General features: G+C 44.4%; 1 protein-coding gene across 1 annotated transcript in view; it reads left to right on the top strand.

Annotated features, from left to right (window-relative positions):
- The window catches only part of necab1 (N-terminal EF-hand calcium binding protein 1), a 346067-nt gene that overhangs the window by 174463 nt on the left and 143907 nt on the right, over positions 1-27697 (top strand). The window contains exon 6 of the mRNA XM_068030830.1: positions 26259-26395. Within this exon, the coding sequence (XP_067886931.1) occupies positions 26259-26395 (137 nt within the window). The remainder of the gene's footprint in view (positions 1-26258; positions 26396-27697) is intronic.

The raw sequence follows: 27697 nt of genomic DNA, 5'->3' as shown, positions 1-27697 counted from the left end.
AGCCGCAGATGGTCGGTCCTTCTTACAGAGTCCTTCTGTCTCAATGGAATATATCTTTGTTGAGCGTTATGAAATTGGTCCTTAAATGTCTGCCACTGCTTCTGTACAATCTTACCTTTTATCCTATTCTTCCAGTCTACTTTAGCCAACCTTGTAATTGCCTTTATTTAAGTTTAAGACACTAGTTATGGACTCATTTCTCGCCCTCAAACTGAATGTGAAATTCTATCATATAATGATCACTCGATCCTAGAGGATCCTTTATTATGAGGTCTTTAATTAATCCTGCCTCATTACACATTATCAGGTCCAAATTAGCCTGGTCCCCTAGTAGGTTCTAGAATGTATTGTAAGAAACTGTCCTGAATACACTCTATGAGCACATCCTCCAGGCCAGCTTTGCCAATTTGATTTGTCCAATTGATGTGAAGATTAAAATCACCCATGATGATTGCCGTACCTTTCTTGAAAGCCTTTCTTGTATTCTGTGTCCTACTTTGTAGCTACTGTTAGGGGGCCTCTCAACTACTCCTGACAGTGATTTCTTTCCTTTGCTATTTTTTATCTCCACCCTGACTTATTCTACATCTTGATCTCAACCTTTATTAACAGAGCTACCCCACTTCCTTTCATCTTGTCCTTCCGAAATGCCAAATAGCCTTAAATATTCAGGTCCCAGCCTTGGTCACCTTGCAACCATGTCTCTGCAATCACCATCATATCATACTCATTTACTTCTATTTATGCTATCAATTCATCCATCTTGTTACAAATGCTGTAGGCATTCAGATAAAGAGCCACACATTCAACTTTCTGATCTTATTTACCCTATGCCAATTTGCTTGTGGTTTAGGTAATAATCCAGAGATTATTACTTTTGTAGTTCTGCATTTTAATTTAGCCCCTAGCTGCTCATAATCCCTCAGCAAAACTACTTTCTTAGTCCTACCTATTTCGTTGATACCATGACAACTGGATCCTCCCCTCCCACTCCAAGTTCCTCTCCAGCCCCGAGTAGATGTCCTTAATCCTGGCACTGGGCGGCAACACAGCCTTCAGGACTCTTGGCTGCAGAGAACCATACCTATTCCCCTAACTATACTGTCCCCTACTACAACTACATTTCTTTTAACTGCCCCCAGTTGAATGGCTGCCTGCAACATGGTGCAGTGCTCAGTTTGCTCATCCTCCCAGCAGTCCCTGCCCTCATCCACACAAGCTGCAAGAACTTCAAACCTGTTAAAAAGTTGCAAGGGCTGAGGCTCCTCCAGTGCTACTTCTGGTTCCTCATACCTGCCTCTGTTGCAGTCATACCCTCCTGTCCCTGTTCACGGACAAAATCAGAAGTACCAAGCCAAAGGGGTGTGACTACCTCCTGAAACAAAGTTTCCGGGTAGCTTTCCCCTCCCTGATGCATTGCAGTGTTTGAAGCTCAGACTCTAGCTCATCAAATTTGAACCAAAGTTCCTCGAGTGCAGAGAGTTACTGCAGATGTGATTGCAGTGGATCACACAGAAATCCATTAGCTCCCACAATCAATAGCTGCAACACATCACCTGCCCTGTCATCTTTATTGTTTTTTATTGAACAAATTAGGTTTAGAATTATCACTCAACAATTACCTTTAGTTGTATCAGTTGGTTTAACTAGTTAAGCTATACATTTAACACAATGTTTATAATTCCTCAGTAGTTTAAACTACTGCCCCTGTTTAGAGAGAGAAAAAAAACTTGAAACTCACCTGCCTGCTCACCAAATTAATGCTTCCAGGCTTCAGCTCTTATGTCTCACTGCTGGTCTCTGGCTCCCTTTTTCAGACCACTCCCTTTTTGTAAAAGGGCAGAATAGCACCTCCTCCCTGATTGCACTAAATTCAGATACTTAACAAATTTCCAAGCTCACACTCTGTCTCAAGCTGCACTCAGTCATGAGCTACTACCTTCGTGGCTGCTGTATCCTCCCATTTATTGTGTATTCCCTTGCCTTGTTGCACCTTCCAAAATGCATTACCTCACACTTCTCTAGATTGAATTCCATTTTCCAATTTTCTGCCTAACTGATCAGACCATCTATACCTTCCTGAAGTCTAAAACTTTCCTCCTCACTGTCAACCACATGGCCAATTTTTGTATCATTTGCAAACTTTGTTATCATGCCCCCCATTTGAGTCTAGGGCAGTGAGGGGACACAGTGAGAGGATACATTTTCCTGAGTGAGACATACTAGAATGAAGCTGTAAATTTGGTGCATGTGGTAAATGCGGTACAGAAGGGGAAAGAGGGGCTCCTTTACCTATCTTTTTTAGCCTCCAGCAGCTGGTGAGTCTTCTTCCTTTGACGCCAAGGTTGGTGATTGGTTGGTGAGTTGGTGATTGGTTGGTGAGATAATCATGGGTGGTTTTAATCTACTTATAAACTGGAAAAATCAGATTGGCAATAATATCCTGGATGAGGAGTTCATAGAATACTTCTGAGATAGTTTCTTAAAGCAGCATGTTCTGGAACCAACCAGAGAGCAGGTTATATTAGTCTTGATATTGTGTAATAGGGGAGGCGCTGGCTTGGTGGTATTGTCACTGGCTAGTAACCCAGAGATCCAGGGTATTGCTCTGGGGACATGGGTTCGAATCCCACCACAGCAAAAGGTGGAATTTGAATTCAATTAATGCCTCTGGAATTAAAAGCCAGCGTAATGATATCCATGAAGCCATTGTCGATTGTTGTAAAAACCCATCTGGTTCACTAATGTCCTTTAGGGAAGGAAATCTGCTGTCCTTACCTGGTCTGGCCTACACGTGACTCCAGACCCACAGCAATGTCGTTGACTCTTAAATGCCCTCAGAAATGGCCCAGCAAGCCACTCAGTTTCATCTAACCGCTACGCAGTCAATGAAACCCAACGGACCACCCTGCATCGACCTAGGCACTGGAAACGACAACGGCAAACCCAGTCCTGTCGACCCTGCAAAGTCCTCCTTCCAAACATCTGGGGGCTTGTGCCAAAGTTGGGAGAGCTGTCCCACAGACTAGTCAAGCAACAGCCTGACATAGTCATACTCTCAGAATCATACCTTAAAGACAATATCCCAGACACTGCCATCACCATCCCCAGGTATGTCCTGTCCCACCGACAAGACAGACTGAGCAGAGGTGGCAGCACAGTGGTATACAGCAGGGAGGGAGTTGCCCTCGGAGTCCTCAACATTGACTGCAGACCCCATGACGTCTCATGGCATCAGGTCAAACATGGGCAAGGAAACCTCCTGCTGATTACTACCTACTGCCCTCCTTCAGCTGATGAATCAGTACTCCTCCATGTTGATCACCACTTGGAGGAAGCACTGAAGGTGGCAAGGGTGCAGAATGTACTCTGGGTGGGGGACTTCAATGTCCATCACCAAGAGTGGCTCAGTAGCACCACTGCTGGACGAGTCCTAAAGGACATAGCTGCTAGACTGAGTAAGCGACAGGTGCTAAAGGAACCAACAAGAGGGAAAAACATACTTGATCTCATCCTCATCAATCTGCCTGCAGCAGATGCATCTGTCCATGTCAGTATTGGTAGGAGGGACCACCGCACAGTCCTTGTCGAGACAAAGACCCGCCTTCACATTGAGGATACCCTCCATCGTGTTGTGCAGCACTACCACCGTGCTAAATGGGATAGATTCCGAACAGATCTAGCAATGCAAAACTGGGCATTCATGAGGTGTTGCGGGCCATCAGCAGCAGCAGAATTGTACTCAACCACAATCTGTAACCTCATGGCCTGGCATATCCCCCACTCTACCATTACCATCAAGCCGGGGGGCCAACCATGGTTCAATGAAGAGTGCAGGAGGGCATGCCAGGAACAGCACCAGGCATACCTCAAAATGAGGTGTCACCCTGGTGAAGCTACAACACAGGACTACTTGCGTGCCCAACTGTGTAAGCAGCATGTGATAGACAGAGCTAAGCAATCCCATAACCAATGGATCAGATCTAAGCTCTGCAGTCCTGCCACATCCAGCTGTGAATGGTGGTGGACAATTAAACAACAAACTGGAGGAGGTGGCTCCACAATTATCTCCAACCTCAATGACGCGGAAGCCCAGCACATCAAAGCAAAAGATAAGGCAGAAGCATTTGCAACAATCTTCAGCCAAAAGTGCCGGGTGGATGATCTATTGCGGCCTCCTCCTGAAGTCCCCAGCATCACAGATGCCAGTCTTCAGCCAATTCGATTCACTCTGCATGACATCAAGAAATGACTGAAGGCACTGGATACTGCAAAGGCTATGGGGCCCTGGCAATATTCCAGCAATAGTACTGAAGACCTGTGCTCCAGAACTTGCGACGCCCCTAGCCAAGCTGTTCCAGTACAGTACAACACTGGCATCTACCCGGCAATGTGGAAAATTGCCCAGGTATGTCCTACACACAAAAAGCAGGACAAGTCCAACCTGGACAATTACCGCCCCATCAGTCTACTCTCAATCATCAGTAAAGCGATGGAAGGTGTGATAGACAGTGCTATCAAGCGGCACTTGCTTAGCAATAACCTGCTCAGTGGCGCTCAGTTTGAGTTCCGCCAGGGCCACTCAGTTCCTGACCTCATTACAGCCTTGGTTCAAACATGGACAAAAGAGCTGAACTCAAGAGCTAAGGTGAGAGTGACTGCTCTTGACATCAAGGCAGCATTTGACCGAGTATGGCATCAAGGAGCCCCAGAAAAACTGAAGTCAGCGGAAATCAGGGGGAAAACTCTCCGCTGGTTGGATCATACCTAGCACAAAAGAAGATGGTTGTGATTGTTGGAGGTCAATCATCTGAGCTCCAGTACATCACTACAAGAGTTCCTCAGGGTAGTGTCCTAGGCCCAACCATCTTCAGCTGCTTCATCCATGACCTTCCTTCAATCATAAGGTCAGAAGTGGCGATGTTCGCTGATGAATGCACATTGTTCAGCACCACTCTTCAGATACTGAAGCAGTCCGTGTAGAAATACAGCAAGACCTAGACAATATCCAGGCTTGGGCTGATAAGTAGCAAGTGACATTTGCGCCACATAAGTGCCAGGCAATGACCATCTCCAACAAGAGAGAATTTAACCATCTCCCCTTGACATTCAATGGCATTATGATCGTTGAATCCCCCACTATCAACATCCTAGGGGTTACCATTGACCTGAAACTGAACTGGATTCGCCATATAAGTACCGTGGCTACAAGAGCAGGTCAGAGGCTAGGAATTCTACGGCGAGTGACTCCCCAATGCCTGTCCACCATCTACAAGGCACAAGTCAGGAGTGTGATGGAATACTCTCCACTTGCCTGGATGGTAGCAGCTCCAACAACAATCAAGAAGCTCGACACCATCCAGGACAAAGCAGCCCGCTTGATTGGCATCCCATCTACAAACATTCACTCCCTCCACCATCGACGCACAGTGGCAGCAGTGTGTACCATCTACAAGATGCTCTGCAGCTATGCACCAAGGCTCCTTAGACAGCACCTTCCAAACCCGTGACCTCTACCAACTCGAAGGACAAGAGCAGCAAATTTTTCGAGATACAGCACTGAAACAGACCCTTCGGCCCACCGCGTCTGTGCCGACCATCAACCACCCATTTATACTAATCCTATATTCCTACCACATCCCCACCTGTCCCTATATATTTCCCTACCACCTACCTATACTAGGGGCAATTTATACTGGCCAATTTACCTATCAACCCGCAAGTCTTTGGCATGTGGGAGGAAACCGGAGCACCCGGAGGAAACCCACGCAGACACAGGGAGAACTTGCAAACTCTACACAGGCAGTACCCAGAATTGAACCCGGGTCGCTGGAGCTGTGAGGCTACGGTGCTAACCACTGCGCCACTGTGCCGCCCCAAATGCATGGGTACACCACCACCTGCAAGTTCCCCTCCAAGTCACACACCATCCTGACTTGGAACTATATCACTGTTCCTTCACTGTCGCTGGGTCAAAATCCTGGAACTCCCTAACAGCACTGTGGGTGTACCTACCCCACATGGACTGCAGCGGTTCAAGAAGGCAGCTCACCACCACCTTCTCAAGGGCAATTAGGGATGGGCAATAAATGCTGGCCTAGCCAGTGACACCCACATCCCATGAATTAATAAAAAAAAATGAGAGGATCAATTAATGACTTCAGAGTTAAAGCACCTCTAGGTAGCAGTGACCATAATACGATTGAAATTTATATCCAGTTTGAAAATGAGAAGAGTGAGTCTAAGACTAATATTTTAAACTTAAATAAGGGCATGAATGCTGAACTAGCTGAAGTGAACTGGGTTACTTAGGCTAGGAGATAGACCAATGGAGAAGCAGTGGCAGACATTCAAGGGGATACTTTAGAATACTCAGGATAAGTATACTGTAAAGAAAAATTCTAAGGGAACAACCCACCATCCATGGTTAACTAAAGACGTTAAGGAAAGCATCAAACTTAAGGAAAAGCCTATAATTGTGCAAAGATCAGTGGTAGGTCAGATGATTGGTCAGAATGTAAACAACGACAGAAAATGACTAAAAGTTAATCAGGAGAAAGAAGTTAGTGCATGAGAGGAAGCTAGCTAGAAATTTAAAAACAGATAGCAAGAATTTGTATAGGTATTTAAAAAGAAGAGTAAGTAAAGTGAGTGTTGGTCCTCCAGAGAGAGAGAATGGGTAGTTAATAATGGATAATAAGGAAATGGTGGATGAAATGAACAAATATTTTGCTTCTGTCTTCACTATAGATTCCAGTAATAGCTATAAATCAGGAGATGGAAGGAAGAGAGGAACATGGTGAAATTGCAATCACCAGGGAAGCGGTACTGACCAAACTGATGGAGCTGCAGCTGACAAGTCCCCGGTCCTGATGGGCCTCATCCTAGGGTCTTAAAAGAGGTGGCTAATGAGGTAGTAGATACATTAGTGTTAACTTTTCAAAATTCGCTAGGTTCTGGAAAGGTTCCATCAGACTGGAAAGTAGCAAATATAACCCCTCTATTCAAGAAGGGGGGCCGGGGCGAGGCAGAAAACATGTAACTGTAGTCCAGTTAGCTTGACATCTGTCATGGGGAAGGTATTAAAATCGATCATTAAGGAGGCTATAGCTAGACACTTAGAAAAACTCAAGATAATCGGGAATAGTCAGCATGGATTTGTGAAAGAGAAATTATGTTTAACCAATTTATTGGAGTTCTTTGAAGGAGTAACATGCACCACGGATAAAGGGAAGCCCATTGACATACTGTACTTGGATTTCCAGAAGGCATTTGACAAGGTACCACATAAAAGGTTATTGCACAAAGTAGGATCTCATGGTGTAGGGGGCAACATATTAGCATGAATAGAATATTGGCTGGCTGGCAGAAAACAGAGAGTATGCATAAATGTGTCCTTTTCTGAGTGGCAGGATGTGACGAGTGGAGTCCCGCAGGGGTCTGTGCTGAGGCCTCAACTTTTTATAATTTATATCAATGACTTAGATGAGGGGAGCGATGGCATGGCAGCTAAATTTGCAGATAGGAAAGTATGTTGTGAAGAGGACATAAGGAGGTTGCAGACCGATACAAATCAGTTGAGTGAGTGGGCACAAATCTGGCATTTGGAGTATAATGTGGGAAATTGTGAAGTTGTTCACTTTGGCAGGAAGAATAAAAAAGCAAAGTATTACTTAAATGGAGAACGATTGCAGAATTCTGAAGTGCAGAGGGAGCTAGGTGTTCTAGTGTATGAGTCACAAAAAGTTAGTATGCAGGTAATAAAGAAGGTCAACGGAATGCTATCCATTATTATGAGAGGAATTGAAAAAAAAGTAAGGATGTTATGCTTCAGTTATACAGGGCATTAGTGAGACCACATCTCGAATATTGTGTGCAGTTGTGGTCTCCTTATTTAAGGAAGGATGTGAATGTGTTGGAGGCGGTTCAGAGGAGGTTTACCAGCTTAATACCTGGAATAAGCAGGTTGCCTTATGAGGAAAGGTTGGACAGACTAGGCTTGTTTTCACCAGAGTTCAAAAGAGTGAGGGGAGACGATTGAAGTTTATAAGATCCTGAACGGTCTTGGCAAGGTGGATGGGAAAGGATGTCGGTGAGTCCAGAACTACGGGGCACTGTTTTAATAGTAGGGGTTGCCCTTTTAGGACAGAGCTGAGGAGAAATTTTTTCTCTCAGAGAGTTGTGCGACTTTGGAACTCTGCCTCAGAAGGTGATGGAGGCAGGGTCATTGAATATTTTTAAGGCGGAAGTAGATTCTTTTTAGGCAAGGGAATCAAAGATTATCGGGATGGATGGGAGTGTGGAATTTGAGACACAAACCGATCAGCCATGATCTTATTGAATGGAGGAGCAGGATAGAGGGGCCAAATGGCCTACTTCTGGTCCTAATTCATATGTCCGTATCATTAATATAAACTACAAAAGGCAAGGGACTGAGTACTAAGCCCTGCAGAATCCCATTGATAATAGTCTTCCAGTCGCAAAAACACCTGTCAACCATTACCCTTTGCTTCCTGCCACTAAGCCATTTTAAGTAGTGCAGGCTAACTGTTACTAAGTGCTAGCTGCTCGCGATTTTGGGCCTCCTGCTGAGGTATGCAGCCATTCAACAGAGCGGTCAGCACTGGCTGCACGCAGCAATTATGCTAATTAGAGGCAGCATGAAGTTGATGTTTTGCCATTGAACAGGCACTCATCACTGCATGTGCCTGTTTTCAGGGCCACTCAAATTTAGTTCAGTCTGCCCTTATAACATTTTCATTTTGGATATAAAATATCAAATAACAACCTCCTATCAAAATATTTAGCAACTGCGAAAAGAGGAAACATGGCTATCAAAAATCTCATTCTATATAGACAGTCATTAAATATCCATATATTTCCATAAACCATGCTTGGATGAATGCCTACTGTTGCCTTATTTCAATGTTAGAATGAAACCAAGGAAAAGGTTTTATTCTTGATGTTTATGTGAATCTTAGAACAGCAGCACTAATGGCTGGTGGGAGCACAATGGAACTAAAATGTATTTTATTTAGTATGCAAAGCCAAATTTAGTGCCGATAGGTGAATACTTAAATTCTAAGTTACATTTTCTTTAGTTGTACTTTCATTCTGCTGTCACTTTTTTGTCTTAAGTTCAAGGGTGGAATTGCTTATAATTTAAGGGGTAATTTTTTTCCCCAAGTTCAGCAAAGTGTTGAGCCATTCAGAATATGCCTCATTACAGTCTGAGTTATTCTTTTCAATAATTGTTACTGTTGTTGAAAAATAGGAATATGTACAAATCCTCTTTGCTACCCATCTGCGTGACTGAGTCACTGGACCAATGATTATGCACTTCTGAAAAAAGGTGAAGTAATGCTGGTGTCACATTAATATCAGTGCACTTCCATAATAACTATTTTTCTACTGCAACAATTAAAGTGCTGCTTTGTTTCATTAGTGTGGAACTAAAGCTATTAAGCAAGAATAAAATCATGCTGAAGTTTTTAATTACCAGATCGAACCAAGGATGTAAATTCCAATGCTGTATTGTTTGACCTCTGACAAGTTTAATAATCAACTGTGTAATATGAGCATCTAACCAAAATAGATTTAGCATCTACTAAAATGATGCAAAGAGAATAGTTCTCATTATGGAAGAAAAATTGTTTTGGTCATTTTCAACCCACTATCAGCAGGCATGATGAGAATTGTGATCTTTCTATTAAAGAGAGATTACAACCCACTTAGAACAGTATCTATTTTCTCATCTGTGGCCTTGTAATGATCAGTTTCAATTGAGGGTAATTGAACCCTCGAACTAAAGTCTAGAAAATTCTGTCGCAATATTGGCATTCAAATGATGTAATATTTTTCTTTTCACCGTATTAACACTGCCATTAGAACAGCAGAAAAGATTAAGAAATAGAATAGAAGATTTTTAAATTATGAAGAGTTTTCTGTATAGGTATGAGATATAGGGAGACTTTTGAGTTGGGCACTGATCAGGTGTGATATTGGCGATTTGTCCATGGAGCTAGTTGGGAAGTCAGAGCCACTTTCAAGGTTCTGGCCTCATTCACATTTTGCTGTGAGCTGTGGGCACCAATTTAGTGTCTTGCTGCAGCTTGTCAATTTCCAGCGAGAAATGATTGGCCAGTTACTCCACACAGCCGTTAAGATCTGGTGGCAGCGGGATCGGGTGTGGTGGGAATAGAGGATGGTAATGAAGGCTCGTGGGTAAAATCACCACCAAGCTGGTTGGAAATAAACTGACTCTCATAGTTTCCCACTGGATACCCACTGTGAATTAAAATCGACCATTGTGTCTCTGTTTGGCTAGATCATATAATCAGAACACCACGTGATTAAAATATGGTAAAAAGAACTATTGAATGTTTTGAGGAAAGAACAGGTAAATGAGATTAGAGTAATTAATTTTCCGGTGGAGCTAGGCATAATGGGCCAACTAAATTCCTTTTGTGCTGGACTATCTGACCAAACGCAGATACCAGCATCCAATCAAAATTCTTGAAATCATCAAACAGAAGATAAATTTATGATGTTTACCAACCATCTGATCATCAACCAGGCCTCCCAATGTAAAAAGAAATTCAGAAAAATTCATTGGTCTTGAAATTATCCAGTGGATAATAACATACAAAAGCTCAAAAACTTTATCTGAAGTTTCTCTGCCATTTCTGCAGAGCCAAATGAATTAACACCTCAGTTGAAGGAGTAGAAGTATTTTAAAACAAAAACGTGAAGTGGTCATTTTATCACACAGTACCTTAGAAGGACTGAATTGACAGTTGTATGAATTCATCAAGGTGATATTAGAAAAGGGAAAAATTCTAACACATTTATTGAAATGTTCCATATTGTTAAACTAATAGATATTTATAAACTGATTGCTAGGGTCTGAATGATTCAAAGCACAAATTATATCCTTCGATTCACTGTGATTTCCAACTTATTCACAAGTTGTATAGTCTTACTTTAAAAGACTATGGGCACAAAATTGGACTGGGCCTGAAAACAGGTGCGGGGATCACGATGTGGGATTACCCTACGAAAATTGCTTCTGATGCAGGCAGCATGCAAGCTTCATACTGCCTGCTTATTTAAATGATTGTAGTGTGCAGCCAGCACACCTGAGCAGGGGACACAAAATCGTGAGAGGTTAGCTCAAGCTAAAGCTAGCCTGCACTACATAAATTCAGCCTGCATTTCTTAAAAGGGAGGTGCATTGTGGTTGAAGCAGGTGCTGGAAGCCCTTCTGAAAGAGCTTTTGACATAGTATACACTCAATAATGGCACAAAAAGGGAGCAAGCAGGCTCCAAGATTTTCCGACACTGTACAGAAGGCCCTGGTGCAAGAGGTGGAGAGGAGAAAAGATGTAATTTATCAACAGGGATCCAGGAGATCTTCCAGACAAACCTTGTGAAGATAATGGGACCAGATAGCCATAGCAGTCAATGTTAGGAATTGAGCCCTAAGGACCTGGATGCACTGCTGCAAAAAGATCAACGACCTCAGTCAAGTGGTCAGGGTCAATGAATGTATCATCAAATACCATGTCCCACCAACTGCACCATTAGCCTCATGCACTGCTCAATGCACCACACCCCCATCACTCACCTACCAACAATCCCAATCAATTGCGGTCTAAGAAGGCAGCTCACCATCACCTTCTCAAGAGAAATTAGGGATGGGCAAAAATTGCTGGCCTTGCCAATGATGCCCAGATTCCATGAATGAATGAACAAAACATGATTTATACTGGCATTTGTAGCTTCACCTCACTTTCACACACTTGCTGCAATTCTCACACTCACGCCCCACAGCTTGCATACACTGCCACCTATTCAACCAAGGCAGCCACATCACCCAAGCACATTGCATCATTCTGACTAACACACTTCTGTCTCCCTTGCAGGACAAGGTGGCACATAACCAGAGGAAGCAGCACCTAACTGACAGGCAATGGAGGAGACGATGCTCACCATCATTGGAGTGGCCATTGCTGAGGCTGTGGCTGGCTAAAACTATCGAAGGTCATGGTATGCTCACACTAAATCCTCCTTCCCTCATCCCACAATCTCTTCTGATCTGTAAGCTGTAGATGTTGTAAGCATGCATCTCTTGCTTTCCCCACCCAAACACCCTTTCCCCTTACCACAATCCTATCCATGTGCCTTTCTCCTTTCAGATACCCAAGAACTGCAACCTGGCCAGGCAGTGGTGGAAGAGCAAGGGGTGGAAAAGCAGAAAGATAGTTATGCAGAAGGAACCCTGTCACTTGCTCTTCCACTCATGCCGCCAGCTCAGATGCTGACACTGTGCGTACGCTATAGAACAACTTAAAGGCAGGATTTGTACATGGTGGTCATCGGGTAATTAGAATTAGAATTAGAACATTACAGCGCAGTACAGGCCCTTCGGCCCTCGATGTTGCGCCAACCTGTGAAACCATCTGACCTACACTATTCCATTTTCATTCATATGTCTATCCAATGACCACTTAAATGCCCTTAAAGTTGGCGAGTCTACTACTGTTGCAGGCAGGGCGTTCCACGCCCCTACTACTCTCTGAGTAAAGAAACTACCTCTGACATCTGTCCTATATCTATCACCCCTCAACTTAAAGCTATGTCCCGTCGTGTTTGTCATCACCATCCGAGGAAAAAGACTCTCACTATCCACCCTATCTAACCCTCTGATTATCTTATGTCTCTATTAAGTCACCTCTCCTCCTCCTTCACTCCAACGAAAACAACCTCAAGTCCCTCAGCCTTTCCTCGTAAGACCTTCCCTCCATACCAGGCAACATCCGAGTAAATCTGCTCTGCACCCTTTCCAAAGCTTCCACATCCTTCCTATAATGTGGTGACCAGAACTGCACGCAATACTCCAGGTGCGGTCTCACCAGAGTTTTGTACAGCTGCAGCATGACCTCGTGGCTCCGAAACTCGATCCCTCTACTAATAAAAGCTAACACACCATATGCCTTCTTAACAGCCCTATTAACCTGGGTAGCAACTTTCAGGGATTTATGTACCTGGACACCAAGATCTCTCTGCTCATCTACACTACCAAGAATCTTCCCATTAGCCCAGTACTCTGCATTCCTGTTACTCCTTCCAAAGTGAATCACCTCACACTTTTCCGCATTAAACTCCATTTGCCGTCTCTCAGCCCAGCTCTGCAGCCTATCTATGTCCCTCTGTAACCTACAACATCTATCGGCACTATCCACAACTCCACCGACCTTCGTGTCATCCGCAAATTTACTAACCCACCCTTCTACACCCTCATCCAGGTCATTTATAAAAATGACAAACAGCAGTGGCCCCAAAACAGATCCTTGCGGTACACCACTAGTAACTAAACTCCAGGATGAACATTTGCCATCAACCACCACCCTCTGTCTTCTTTCAGCTAGCCAATTTCTGATCCAAAGCTCTAAATCACCTTCAACCCCATACTTCCGTATTTTCTGCAATAGCCTACCATGGGGAACCTTATCAAACGCCTTACTGAAATTCATATACACCACATCCACGGCTTTACCCTCATCCACCTGTTTGGTCACCTTCTCGAAAAACTCAATAAGGTTTGTGAGGCACGACCTACCTTTCACAAAACCGTGCTGACTATCGCTAATGAACTTATTCTTTTCAAGATGATTATAAATCCTGTCTCTTATAACCTTTTCCAACATTTTACCCACAACCGAAGTAAGGCTCACAGTTCTATAATTACCAGGGCTGTCTCTACTCCCCTTCTTGAACAAGGGGACAACATTTGCTATCCTCCAGTCTTCCGGCACTATTCCTGTCGACAATGACGACATAAAGATCAAGGACAAAGGCTCTGCAATCTCCTCCCTGGCTTCCCAGAGAATCCTAGCATAAATCCCATCTGGCCCAGGGAACTTATCTATTTTCACACTTTCCAAAATTGCTAACACCTCCTCCTTGTGAACCTCAATCCCATCTAGCCTAGTAGTCTGAATTTCAGTATTCTCCTCGACAACATTTTCTTTCTCTACTGTAAATACTGACGAAAAATATTCATTTAACGCTTCCCCTATCTCCTCTGATTCCACACACAACTTCCCACTACTATCCTTGATTGGCCCTGTTCTAACTCTTGTCATTCTTTTATTCCTGATATACCTATAGAAAGCCTTAGGGTTTTCGTTGATCCTATCCGCCAATGACTTCTCGTGTCCTCTCCTTGCTCTTCTTAGCCCTCCCTTTAGATCCTTCCTGGCTAGCTTGTAACTCTCAAGCGCCCTAACTGAGCCTTCACGTCTCATCCTAATATAAGCCTTCTTCTTCCTCTTGACAAGCGCTTCAACTTCTTTAGTAAACCACGGCTCCCTCACTCGACAACTTCCTCCCTGCCTGACAGGTACATACTTATCAAGGACACGCAGTAGCTGCTCCTTGAATAAGCTCCACATTTCGATTGTGCCCATCCCCTGCAGTTTCCTTCCCCATCCTACGCATCCTAAATCTTGCCTAATCGCATCATAATTTCCTTTCCCCCAGCTATAATTCTTGCCCTGCGGTATATACCTGTCCCTGCCCATCGCTAAGGTAAACCTAACCGAATTGTGATCACTATCACCAAAGTGCTTACCTACATCTAAATCTAACACCTGGCCGGGTTCATTACCCAGTACCAAATCCAATGTGGCATCGCCCCTGGTTGGCCTGTCTACATACTGTGTCAGAAAACCCTCCTGCACACACTGGACAAAAACTGACCCATCTAAAGTACTCGAACTATAGTATTTCCAGTCAATATTTGGAAAGTTAACGTCCCCCATAACAACTACCCTGTTACTCTCGCTCCTGTTGAGAATCATCTTCGCTATCCTTTCCTCTACATCTCTGGAACTATTCGGAGGTCTATAGAAAACTCCCAACAGGGTGACCTCTCCTCTCCTGTTTCTAACCTCGGCCCATACTACCTCAGTAGACGAGTCCTCAAGCGTCCTTTCTGCCGCCGTAATACTCTCCTTGATTAACAGTGCCACACACCCCCCCTTTTACCATCTTCTCTGTTCTTACTGAAACATCTAAATCCCAGAACCTGCAACATCCATTCCTGTCCCTGCTCTACCCATGTCTCCGAAATGGCCACAACATCGAGATCCCAGGTACCAACCCATGCTGCAAGCTCACCCACCTTATTCCGGATGCTCCTGGCGTTGAAGTAGACACACTTTAAACCAAGTTCTTGCTTGCCAGTGCCCTCTTGCGTCCTTGTAACCTTATCCCTGACCTCACTACTCTCAACATCCTGTACACTGGAACTACAATTTAGGTTCCCATTCTCTGCTGAATTAGTTTAAACCCCCCCGAAGAGCACTAGCAAATCTCCCCCCCAGGATATTGGTACCCCTCTGGTTCAGGTGAAGACCATCCCGTTTGTAGAGGTCCCACCTACCCCAGAAAGAGCCCCAATTATCCAGGAAACCAAAACCCTCCCTCCTACACCATCCCTGCAGCCACGTGTTCAACTCCTCTCTCTCCCTATTCCTCGCTTCGCTATCACGTGGCACGGGCAACAACCCAGAGATAACAACTCTGTTTGTTCTCGCTCTAAGCTTCCACCCTAGCTCCCTGAAGAAACAAGGGTGGAGTAGATGCCAGCTTGCTAAGGGTGAATTTGCGCACAAATTCAAATACAGAGGACTCAGATGCGGACTTTGATGGGGCAGGCTACAGAGGAAAGCTGAAGGGTATGCACAATGAAATGCTTGTTGCATTGGCAGGCCTATCAGAAAGCCTACAGTCAATTGTCAAGGAGCATGGAAGAGTCTGGCAACAACCAGGTGAGTTGAGTGTGACTGATTGAGTGTGGCATCAAGGAGCCCTAACAAAATTAAAGTAATTGGGAATCAGGGAGAAAATTCTCCACTGGCTAGAATCATACTGAGCACAAAGGCAGATGGTTGTGACTGTTTGAAGCCAATCATCACAGCCCCAGGATAGAAATGCAGGAGTTCCTCAAGACAGTGTTCCAGTTCCAAACTTCTTCAGCTGCTTTATCAATAACTTCCTTCCATCATAAGCTCAGAATTGGTAATGCTCACTTATGATTGCACAGTGTTCAGTTCCATTTTCAACTCCTCAGATAATAAACCAGTCCATGCCCGCATGCAGGAAGGCCTGGATTGGGCTGATATGTGGCAAGTGTCATTCATGCCACACAATGACCATAGGGGTGAGGTCTTGCCCCAGTACCCAAAATCGCCTTGAGAGTCGGATGTCTTGTTCAAATGAGCGATCTTTATTACGAGCATGCAAGGAGAAGTCCTACTCTCATGAATGATCATTCATTCCACCAGTACAATGTTTGAGCAGTCAATTTATACAGTTACAGGAGGTTTGCTTGACAAGCTGTTTCTTTATTTACATCATCTTCCCATCTTACTCTCTTCCCTGATCTCATCTTTCCTTGATCATATTATCATATGACTCACTGTCTCTTTCCCCCTCCCCCCCCCCCCCACCCCCCCGATTTCATCTACCTCTTGATTAGAATATTCATGTGATTCTCTGCATCTCACAGACAAGCTGCTCTCAAGTTTTAGCAGCTTTGGTTTTCCGCCAAGTATCCCATGATGCCCATATACCAGTCTCCCCTACAATGACCATCACCAACAAGAGAGAATCTAACCAACACCCAAATTCAAAAGATCCACAACCCTTTGAATTACTAGACTCAAAGTGTGGTGAATCTTTGGAATTCTGTATCCCAGAGGGTTATGGATGCTCCATCATTGAATATATTTAGCATATAAACATAGAAAATAGGAGCAGGAGTAGGCTATTCGGCCCTTTGGGCCTGCCCCGACATTCAAAAAAGATCATGGCTGGGATAGATAGATTTTTGGTCTCGCAGGGAATCAAGGGATATTTCAGAGTGGGCAGTCATGATTGTATTCACAATCGACTTACAATCACCTTCTCAAGGGCAATTAGGGATGGGGAATAAATGCTGGCCATATCAGTGATGCCCACATCCCAGGAATGAATTTTAAAAAACTTGATACAGGGCTTTTTGCGGAGCTTGGAGCCCATCCTTTCCAACATGGAATTGATGGTTAACTCCATTAGCACTTGCGGAACTAACCATGTTGCAGCATCGGATGGTCATTGTCTCAGCTTACGTTGCAGCACAAGCAGAAGGCACCCAATGTCTGGGTGCTGCAATGGAAACTCAGACTGAAGTCATGCAAGGTCAGCTTGCTGACATGGAAGCTCAGACTGCTCTCATTTTAGTGCAGCTTGCTGCCACACAAGCTCAGTGTTCAAAGGGATTTGCAGGATCTCACAGCAGTTCAAGCAATCCGCCCTCCAATGGATGACTAGGATTTCTGAGGCGCCTCGTCATGCTCCCTGGAGCATCAACCTGCTGTTGTTTCTCAGTAAAACAACGTTCGTCCTCCCACTATTGCTACTCCAGTTTGCTGCAGTCTGTTGCCGCCCTTGCCAAGATGGTGTTGTACAAAGCTAGGCCTTCTAGAACTGAGCTGCTCAAGATCATCCTGCTATCTTCAGTCTCCTCCACTGAAAGTCAGCAACCTTCTGGCAGCTGTGCTGCAGGCACTGGAGTAACACAGCATAGGAGCAGTAAGACAAAAAAGGCACATCGAAGAGAGGCACTAAGGGAATGTACAAGAGTCATGAGCCATTTGGTCAGCAGAAAGCCCTTATCACTCCAGTAGCCACCCTCTGGTTGGTTGTGGTGGCTCAATGCAGATAGCACAGCAAACTGCCGCAGAATGACGTGATCATGACTGCTGCCAAGATATTGTGTATTGACCTGCACAATACACTGTGTCTGGTCGCATAGCAGCTGGGCTTTGGGGGAGGAGAATCCCTTTTGGTTCCGGTACATCTCAGAGGCGACATGTGGGGCTGAATTTTACCAGCCCCTCCGAGGCAAGATACTGGTGGGAAGGGGGGAGGAATAAAATTTTCAGGGTGGGAGGGGTGGGGGAGTGGGGATGGTGGGAAGGAATTGAAGAGCAAATGTTAGAAGGTTGGGGGGGAAAGTTCAGGTAGGGAATAAAGTAAGTTTTGTTAATATCGGGCAATGAAACGACCATTGAGGGGGATTGGGGAAGGGCCTCCATCTCCTAAATATTTATTTTAAAAAATCACGTCCATTGTATCTTTAAAAATTTTAATTTGGGCTAAGGGCTTAAAGCCCTTTAAAAATGGTGCTGGCACCAGATGCCGTTGCCGGTGGGGCTGCTGCTCTGCCCCCTCTGCTTAAATCAGCCCCCACGCGTAATATCACGGGGGCTGTGCGGCGGCACTTCCATGTCAGAAGGCCGTCGCTCTCACAGCACACCGCCACAGAGTGTGGCGCGCTGATAAAATTCAGCCCGTGGTGCCTGCAAAGTGATATGCGTGGAGTCAATGGCACCCTGTACCATGGGGAAGCCTGCAATCCTCATTCAGCCTACTTGACTTTGGCAAGAGAGAATGAAATGTATTCAACTCTCTTGAAATACAGAGCATCAGTGACCTTCCTTATGCAAAAGTGATCTCCTTAGTGAAGCACAGATATCTCATACATTGTTCCTCGCTGAGGTTCAGCTCCCTGAACACCCTGGGTGGATATGGCCTCTTCCTCCCTCTTCCAGCAGCTCTTTGTGGCCTCTGTTCACTTTCTCTGTGGTACTGTAAGTGGGCCCACATCAGAGACGCCATCTATGACTCAGCAATGACCACCTATGGCAAACGTGTGAAGCGGAATGCAGACTGGTTTCAATCTCACTTTGAAGAGCTGGAACCTGTCATAGCCGCTAAGCGCATTGCACTGCTGAATTACAAGAAAGCCCCCAGCGAGTTAATATCCGTAGCACTTAAAGCAGCCAGAAGCGCTGCACAAAGAACAGCCAGGCGCTGCACAAATGACTACTGGCAACACCAATGCAGTAATATTCAGCTGGCCCCCGACACCGGAAACATCAGAGGAATGTATGATGGCATTAAGAGAGCTTTTGGGCCGACCATCAAGAAGATCGCCCCCCTCAAATCTAAATCAGGGGACACGATCACTGACCAACGCAAGTAAATGGACCGCTGGGTGGAGCACTACCTAGAACTGTACTCCAGGGAAAATGTTGTCACTGAGACCGCCCTCAATGCAGCCCAGTCTCTGCCAGTCATGGATGAACTGGACGTACAGCCAACAAAATCAGAACTCAGTGATGCCATTGATTCTGTAGCCAGCGGAAAAGCCCCTAGGAAGGATGGCATTACCCCTGAAATAATCAAGAGTGCCAAGCCTGCTATACTTTCAGCACTGTACGAACAGCTTTGCCTGTGCAGGGATGAGGGAGCAGTAGCACAGGACATGTGCGATGCCAATATCATCACCCTCTACAAGAACAAGGGTGACCGCGGTGACTGCAACAACTACCGTGGAACCTCCCTGCTCAGCATAGTGGGGAAAGTCTTCGCTCGAGTCGCTTTAAACAGGTTCCACAAGCCGGCTGAGCATGTCTACCCTGAGGCACAGTGTGGCTTTCGAGCAGAGAGATCCACCATTGACATGCTGTTCTCCCTTCGCCAGCTATAGGAGAAATGCCGTGAACAACAGATGCTCCACTACGTTGCTTTCATCGATCTCACCAACGCCTTTGACCTCATCAGCAGACGTGGTCTCCTCAGACTACTAGAAAAGATTGGATGTCCACCAAAGCTACTAAGTATCATCACCTCATTCCATGACAATATGAAAGGCACAATTCAGCATAGCGGCGCCTCATCAGACCCCTTTCCTATCCTGAGTGGCGTGAAACAGGGCTGTGTTCTCGCACCTACACTGTTTGGGATCTTCTTCTCCCCGCTGCTCTCACATGCGTTCAAGTCTTCAGAAGAAGGAATTTTCCTCCACACAAGATCAGGTGGCAGATTGTTCAACCTTGCCCGTCTACAAGTGAAGACCAAAGTACGGAAAGTCTTCATCATGGAACTCCTCTTTGCTGCGATGCTGCATTAAGATCTCACACTGAAGAGTGTCTGCAGAGACTCATTGACAGGATTGCGGCTGCCTGCACCGAATTTGGCCTAACCGTCAGCTTCAGGAAAACGAACATCAGGGGACAGGACATCAGAAATGCTCCATCCATCAATATCGGCGACCACGCTCTGGAAATGGTTCAAGAGTTCACCTGCCTAGGTTCAACTATCATCAGTAACCTGTCTCTCAATGCAGAAATCAACAAGCGCATGGGAAAGGCTTCCACTGCTATGTCCAGACTGGCCAAGAGAGTGTGGGAAAATGACACACTGACACGGAACACAAAAATCCGAGTGTATCAAGCCTGTGTCCTCAGTACCTTGCTCTATGGCAGCGAGGCCTGGACATCGTATGTCAGCCAAGAGCGACGTCGCAATTCATTCCATCTTCGCCGCCTCCAGAGAATCCTTGGCATCAGGTGGCAGGATCGTATCTCCAACGCAGAAGTCCTCGAGGCGGCCAACATCCCCAGCATATACACCCTACTGAGCCAGCGGCGCTTGAGATGGCTTGGCCATGTGAGCCGCATGGAAGATGGCAGGATCCCTAAGGAGAATTTGTACAGCGAGCTCATCACTGGTATCGGACCCACCGGTCGTCCATGTCTCCGCTTTAAAGACGTATGCAGACGCGACATGAAGTCCTGTGACATTGATCACAAGTCATGGGAGTCAGTTGCCAGCGATCGTCGGAGCTGGCAGGCAGCCATAAAGGCGGGGCTAAAGTGTGGCGAGTTGAAGAGACTTAGCAGTTGGCAGGAAAAAAGACAGAAGCGCAAGGAGAGAGCCAACTGTGTCACAGCCCGACAACCAATTTTATCTGTAGCACCTGTGGAAGAATCTGTCACTCTAGAATTGGCCTTTATAGCCACTCCAGGTGCTGCTGCACAAACCACTGACCACCTCCAGGCACTTACCCATTGTCTCTCGAGACAAGGAGGCCAAAGAAGAAGACTGTAGTCCAAGGGGAACACCTACTACTGCAGCCATGTCTGCGAGGACGTGTTTTATGCAGAATCGTTGAAATCAAGAAAAAGTCCTTCAGCATGTGCCACACCACTCTCTGCAGACTTTAGCAAATCAAAGAACACAAAAACCACCAAACACTTCAACAATTGGAGCAACAGCCAGTAGAAATCAATTGGCAACTAATCCGAAAATACTCGATGTTCCCTTTAAATAGTGCTGCTGTGGGGTCCTTCCTGCTGCCGAACACGTGTTCAGTTGTGCGAGGTTAAGAGAGGGCATTTAGCTGGAGCATTTGGCTCCAAGATGGCAGCACTGGCATCAAATCAGTATTGCACATTGACTAACATCATAATCCGTCTACTCTGCATTCTTCCGGTGACACTCCCGAAGCACATGCTAACGCCCTCACTAAAATAACATCTGGCAAGGCTCGCAGCAGAAGTGTACATGCACTCTGAGGATGCCATCTTGGAGGCAAAACAGGACTTGTAGTGCCAAAAAAACGAGTGCAAAGAAGCCGGGTTTTGCAACCTACATTTTGTAATAAGATTATGTCCCTTACATTTCACCTCCTGTTTCATCTAATTACTATTCATGATCAATTATTGTGTGACGAATAAGTGTTTTGCCATTCGATTGTGTGACATTTTGGTGTCTGTGCACTGCAGAGGTAACTAAAGTAGGAGCTGTTGTGATCACTGGAAACAATAATTCTAGATATTCAAGGAGGCTCCTTGATTACACAGGGAATCTTTAATTGTCAGCTCACAACATTCTGCAAGCATTTTTTCAAACTGTAGATCTGTTGAATTACAGATACAAATTACATTATCAACATACTTGAGGAAAAATGTGATTAAATAGAGCTTTGCTGCTGTGAGATATAATAAAAGGATCATATAAGTATAGACAATTCGACAGTTATGTGATTTTCTCAACACTAAGTGGATCATAAAAGATAAAAAGAAGTAAAGCTGCAAATGTGGAAATCTGAAAAAATGGTAGAGTTTTCGCAAGGTTGCACTTGTTTCTCCAGTGCATTTCAACCAAAATCAGTCAAACCAGTGCAAAACATTAAGGAATTTCAAGCACAAATTATGTCCAGCACAAATTAAGTTTCCAGCAAATTCTATGCTGGTTTAAAGAAGATCCCGCTGGTTCCCTGCCCAACTCACAAAATTGGACATGTCTGCAGATCAAATTCATCACCATGGCGAGTTCTTGCTAATTCTGTCTATTTCTGGGCCCTCAAGGGGAATTGCAAGGGCAATAATGACCATAGCTTTTAAATATTCAAAAAGCTATAATTTACTAAGAAACTGACTACTGTACAGCAATGAATTAGTTGATGTTTAGGTATAGATCTAAAAAAAACATTTTTAGTTATTCAAAACCAGGTTCCCACAGGCAGTGAACTAAGCACTTTAAAAAAACTTATTTTTGTGATAAACCCATTTTTAGCTGTGTCATGCTAGGCCCCCATCTGCCAAGAATGAGGCACATTAATTTTGTCATGAACGTTGATTTTTAGCTGTTGCTGGAGCGAGGAAATTACTTTTTAAACAGATCAGCCGTGGCTGGAAAAAACATTTACATACTAACAGACATCGAAGGTGAGGAAGCGCATTCCAGGGCCTGCTAAGGAGGATACAATCCACAAGGACCAGGACTGGTTAGACCAGCTGGTCACATGACTACCTGGCTGTTCCAGGGTTTTCTTTTGAACTGGCCGCAGAGAGTTTGAAGGCAGATTGTTTGCCTTCAGACTGAGAAGATCTCTCCTGTCTGCTCCCATCTCTTTCTCACAAGCCTCTGAATCCACTGAAGACACATGAACTTCAAGTGAGAAAAGTCTCCCTCAGCGAACAAGGTTTAAGAAGAATACTGGGCCCCAATGAAAAGCAAGATCTACCTACAATCAAGGATTCTACAGTGAGCTCAAAGATCCTTAACAACAACTCTTCAGATATTGCCTCAAACCTTTCCACTTTAGTTAACTTCTGCTCTTTTCTGTCTCAATTTGCGTGTGTGTATCACAAATACATGCTAGCGTGGGCGCATCGTGTATCTGTAGGCGTCAACTGAATTAGAGTTTAAATTTAAGTTTAATAAATTTCAATGTTTCTTCTTTAAACCTAAGAAAGTCTGTTTGTGCTGGTTTCTTTGCCGTATAATGGAAAGCAGTGAACAAGGATTCACCAAGGGGGAGCTAAAAGCACGTTGTGTTTAAAATTAAACCCTGTTACAGTAAGAGCAGGTGAAGGCTGAGAGGGAATCCTCGACACCTTTCTCACCTGGTCGTAACAAGCTGTATTAATAAAACTGCAGCAAGTTACCACTCTTAAATATATCAAGGAATATTCAATAACACAAGAAAAAAAAATTATGTTCTGAAACACTGCCTGATTGCACAGGTTTATGGAAGATTTAACATTCCGTGATATGCAAATGAGTTTCATCAGAAACTTGAACAAAAGATTAAACTCAGAAAACCAGTGCAATTTTGAGTACAATTTGTTGATTGGGCCCACAGCAGTCTTAACCCTAAGCCTTTATGCCTTGAGACCTCTCTCCCACCTTCCAAAGACTCATCCAAATCTTCCTCTTTGACCATGCTTTCACCCATCTGCCCTAATTTTTCTTCCGCTACTCCTCAGCCTCCAGTTTTGCATCTGTGGAGTTCCTGAGACATTTACATTGAAGATGCTATTAAATGCAAGTTATTTATTGTTCTGGCTCAGGTTTAGTTTGCGATTATTTGTGAAATAAAATCAAAACCATGTTTCAAGAAAGTCAATGCTAATGAATGCAAAGAATCCAAATAATATATCAAGTTCCAAGTGCAAAAATTTTAATTCTCTGGAAACCTAGTAACAAGTTCTGAAAAGGAACCAAAAATGCATTTGGCTCAGTATTGTTAACCAAGCTGTATTCACAACAAATAGAACAATGATGCCTTGTGTCCTGAGCCTAAGGCATTACACAAAGAAATTTTCATCCTAACAGCTTTTAGAAAGCTTTTCAAAATTCTGCTTACCTGAGTATCAAAACTTTAGCAAAAAGGTCTGTCGTTAGCAGAGATTAATGACAAAGTCACAGGCAGTCGCAGAGATGAGAGGCCAGTTTCTAAGCCAATAAAGAACCCAATTCTGTTTGTACTTTGGACAGCAGTGACTCAAACTAATCAAACAACTGAGCTCAAATTAAGAACATAAAAAATAGGAGCAGGAGTAGGCTTTCGGCCTTTCAAGCCTGCTCCGCCATTCAATAAGATCATGGCTGATCTACCTCAACTCCACCTTCCCACACTATCCCCAAATCCCTTAAAATGCATTGGCCTCTGTCTTGAATATACTCAATGACTGAGCATCCACAGCTCTCTGGGTTAGAGAATTCCAAATATTCCTAACCCTTTGAGTGAAGAAATTTCTCCACATTTCAGTCCTAAATGGCCAATCCCTTATTCTGAGATGATGACCCTGTATTCTAGATTCCCCAGCCTCCCAAATTACATTATGTAACGAAAATGTGCTATGTCGAATGATGACTTTTAATTCACTGGCTGGAAACCTGAATGTTAAAACCGGTGGAGACAAACCGCTCAAACCTTGCAAGTTTCGAACTCTGCCTGCTGACCGTGTGCACCGAAGCTTATTCTCTACTGCAGATTGTAGTGTTCGGTGGTTTAATTAATGTGTGTTTGATTGTGTTAGTCTGTTCACCGATTGATGCTCACTGCACTTAATGACTTAAGCCTGAGGGGCAAAGCTAGTGAGTAGAGAAGGTTCTGGAAAGAACAGGTAGAGGCCCCTTTAAAGGAAATCAGCTGCATTGCTACCTCCTGGAGAATACTGAATCAGCGTTCACATCTTCAAATCGGAAGCCTCAGGACCACCAAAGGAAAGTGTGCGACCACCAAATTCATCCTGAAGTCAGCCGAGTCACCAACCTCCACAGACTGTGGACTCTAATTCAAACAATCTATCCTTCTCCACTCTGTAAACTATTTGTGTGTCTGTGTGTGTATGAAAGTTGGAGCGTATTTTATTATTTTACTTAGATCAGTTTAAGTACAATAAATCTAACCCCATTCTGTGTCAAACTCAAGTAAAACTGTCCAATTGGCTCTCTTTATGATCACGGCGCGTAAACAGTTAAACACTCACCTAATTGGCAAGTATATCCACTTAAAAAGAAATAAACCTGTTGTGGTCAAATAAGGAGAGGGAAAAGAGGGGACCCATTCGACCCTACAGCACTACAGTTGGAATGTTTTCGGGGCCCATAGCATTTTCCATATGCAAAGTGCTCAGCCGTTTCTTGATATCACAGGGAGCTAAACTGAATTGGTTGAAGTCTGGCATTTGTGATGGTGGGGATTTCAAAAGTAGGCCGAGATGGATCAGCCACTTGGCATTTCTGGCTGAAAATGTTTTAAAATGCTTAACCTGAAATGCTAGGCTCCCCCATCATTGAGGATGGGGCTGTTCATGGAGCCTCCTCCTCCAGTTAACTGTTTAATTGTCCACCATCAATCATGACTGGATGTTAGTGGGCTGCAGGGCTTTGATCCGATCTATTGGTTAAGAGATTACTTAGTTCTCTGTCCAAAGCATGCTGATTCCACTCTTAAGCATGCATGTAGTTCTGTGTTGTAGCTTCACCAGGTTGGCACCTCATTTTTAGGTATGCCTACTGTTGCTTCTGGCATGTTCTCCTACACGCCTCATTGAACCAGTGTTGGTTCCCTGGCTTGGAGGTAATGGTAGAGTGAGGGATACGCCAGGCTGAAATGTTACAGATTTTGTGTAATACAATTCTGCTGCTGCTGATGGCCCACAGCACCTCCTGGAATCCCAGTTTTGAGCAGCTGGATCTGATCTGAATTTATCTCATTTAGCATGGTGGGAGTGCCCGATATCACAATGGAGGGTGTTCTCTGTGTGAAGACAGGACCTCGTCTCCATGAGGTGGTCACTCCAAACAATACTGTCATGGATAAATTCATCTGTGACAGGTAGATTTTCAAGGACGAAGTAAAGTAAGGTTTTTTCCTTGTGTTGCTTCTCTCACCACCTACTACAGGCCCAGTCTGGCAGCTATATCATTCAGGACTCTGCCAGCTTGGTCAGTAGTGGTGCTACCAAGCCACCCTTGGTGAAAAGCATTGAAGTCCCCCTTTTATTCCAGATTTAATTAAATGAATTTAAATTGAAATTAATTACATTGAATTTCTTGCACAGGATTACCAGGATTCATGTAATCAGGAACAGTTTGTAACTCGCTTTCTGCTGAAAGAAACAGTGAACCAGCTTCAGTCTTTGCAGAATTCCCTGGAATGTGCTATGGAAACCACAGAGGAGCAGACCCGCCAGGAAAGGTGAGCCTTGGAATCTGCATTGCCACTTTTTTTAATTGCTGCCAATTATTTTTTGAACGAATAACCTGCTGTATCTATACAGTTCCACATACATGCAAGATATTCATACAATGTCCTTTTCGGGAGAGCATGAGGACCCTTTGTTTTCTTTTTGATTCCACTGCCTTTCGATGTCGGGCATTTCTAGCAGCCAAGACAAAAACTCATAGGCGTCTTCCAATGTCTTTCAAAAGTGGGCTACCAAGGATATGAGGGAATATGGAGGAGCGTTTCTCTCGTTTTAGCCCTCAGCATAGCTAAGATTAAGATTTCAGTAGCTTGGGAAATCAAATCTACACTATCCACTGTCATGGCACTATACATTAATTCACTGTTAGCCTCACATCCACATACCTCACTTTTTTACACATTAACCTTTTCTCTGTCAAAACAGTAGTGAATAAACAACAAGTCTTAATTTTGGGGACAGTGTGGACAGTGTGCAAAATTGATATGTATCTCAACAAAAGAGAAATATCGATTGGGTATACCCAATATGCTGAGGTATCCTAAGAGTTTTGTTTTGTTTTATTTTACCAACATTACCTATGAATTATACTTTGTTAGCACTGCTGTGACATTTTTAATGTTAATGACTAAATGTAACTAATCATTTTGTATCAGAGAATATGCAGGAAATCTGTGAAAGCGGTCATATTTAAACAGGAGAAATACAAGGATGATCCCGAAAGAAAGACACAAAGTTCTGAAAATAAACAGCAGATCAATCAGTATCTATAAAGGGAAAATATGTGAACATTTCAGCAAGGATACTTATAACTCATTTGCTGTGCATATCCAGCACTTCAACTGTGAATTTCCTCAAGGTCTGGGTGCAACTGTTATAAAATCGGTGCAAGAGGTTTAAGAGGATAGGAAGATCAGGCAGAACCTGGAAATACAAGCCGGGGGTGGGTGTAAACTTGAGTGGGAGGTGGGGATGCCATTCCCGTCACCTACCCGCAACCTCTGTGGGGGACAGTGGCAAATGGCCCACCAGCCCAAGGTCAATTAAGTCCCTTAAGTGGCCCATTGATTGCGACTCTCGAGCGACCACCGACCCCTCACTGGAGCCCAGCTGATTATCCTCGACGAAGCCCCACACATTTACTTCTATTTCAGGGCCTCTTCCATCTTGCTGGTTATGGCTGGGTGCAGTCCCGGCAGTGGTTACCGCTCCCTGTGATGCTGCTGGGACTGAGGAGCTGCCAGCCCGCTGATTGGCTGGCAGCTCCTGGAAGCAGGACTTCCTGCCTCAGAGGG

Source organism: Heterodontus francisci, chromosome 5 (assembly GCF_036365525.1).
Source record: "Heterodontus francisci isolate sHetFra1 chromosome 5, sHetFra1.hap1, whole genome shotgun sequence".
In the NCBI taxonomy this organism is placed as follows: Eukaryota; Metazoa; Chordata; class Chondrichthyes; order Heterodontiformes; family Heterodontidae; genus Heterodontus; species Heterodontus francisci.
Note: the sequence above shows the minus strand (reverse complement) of the source record. Positions and strands in the feature narration are given on the sequence as shown.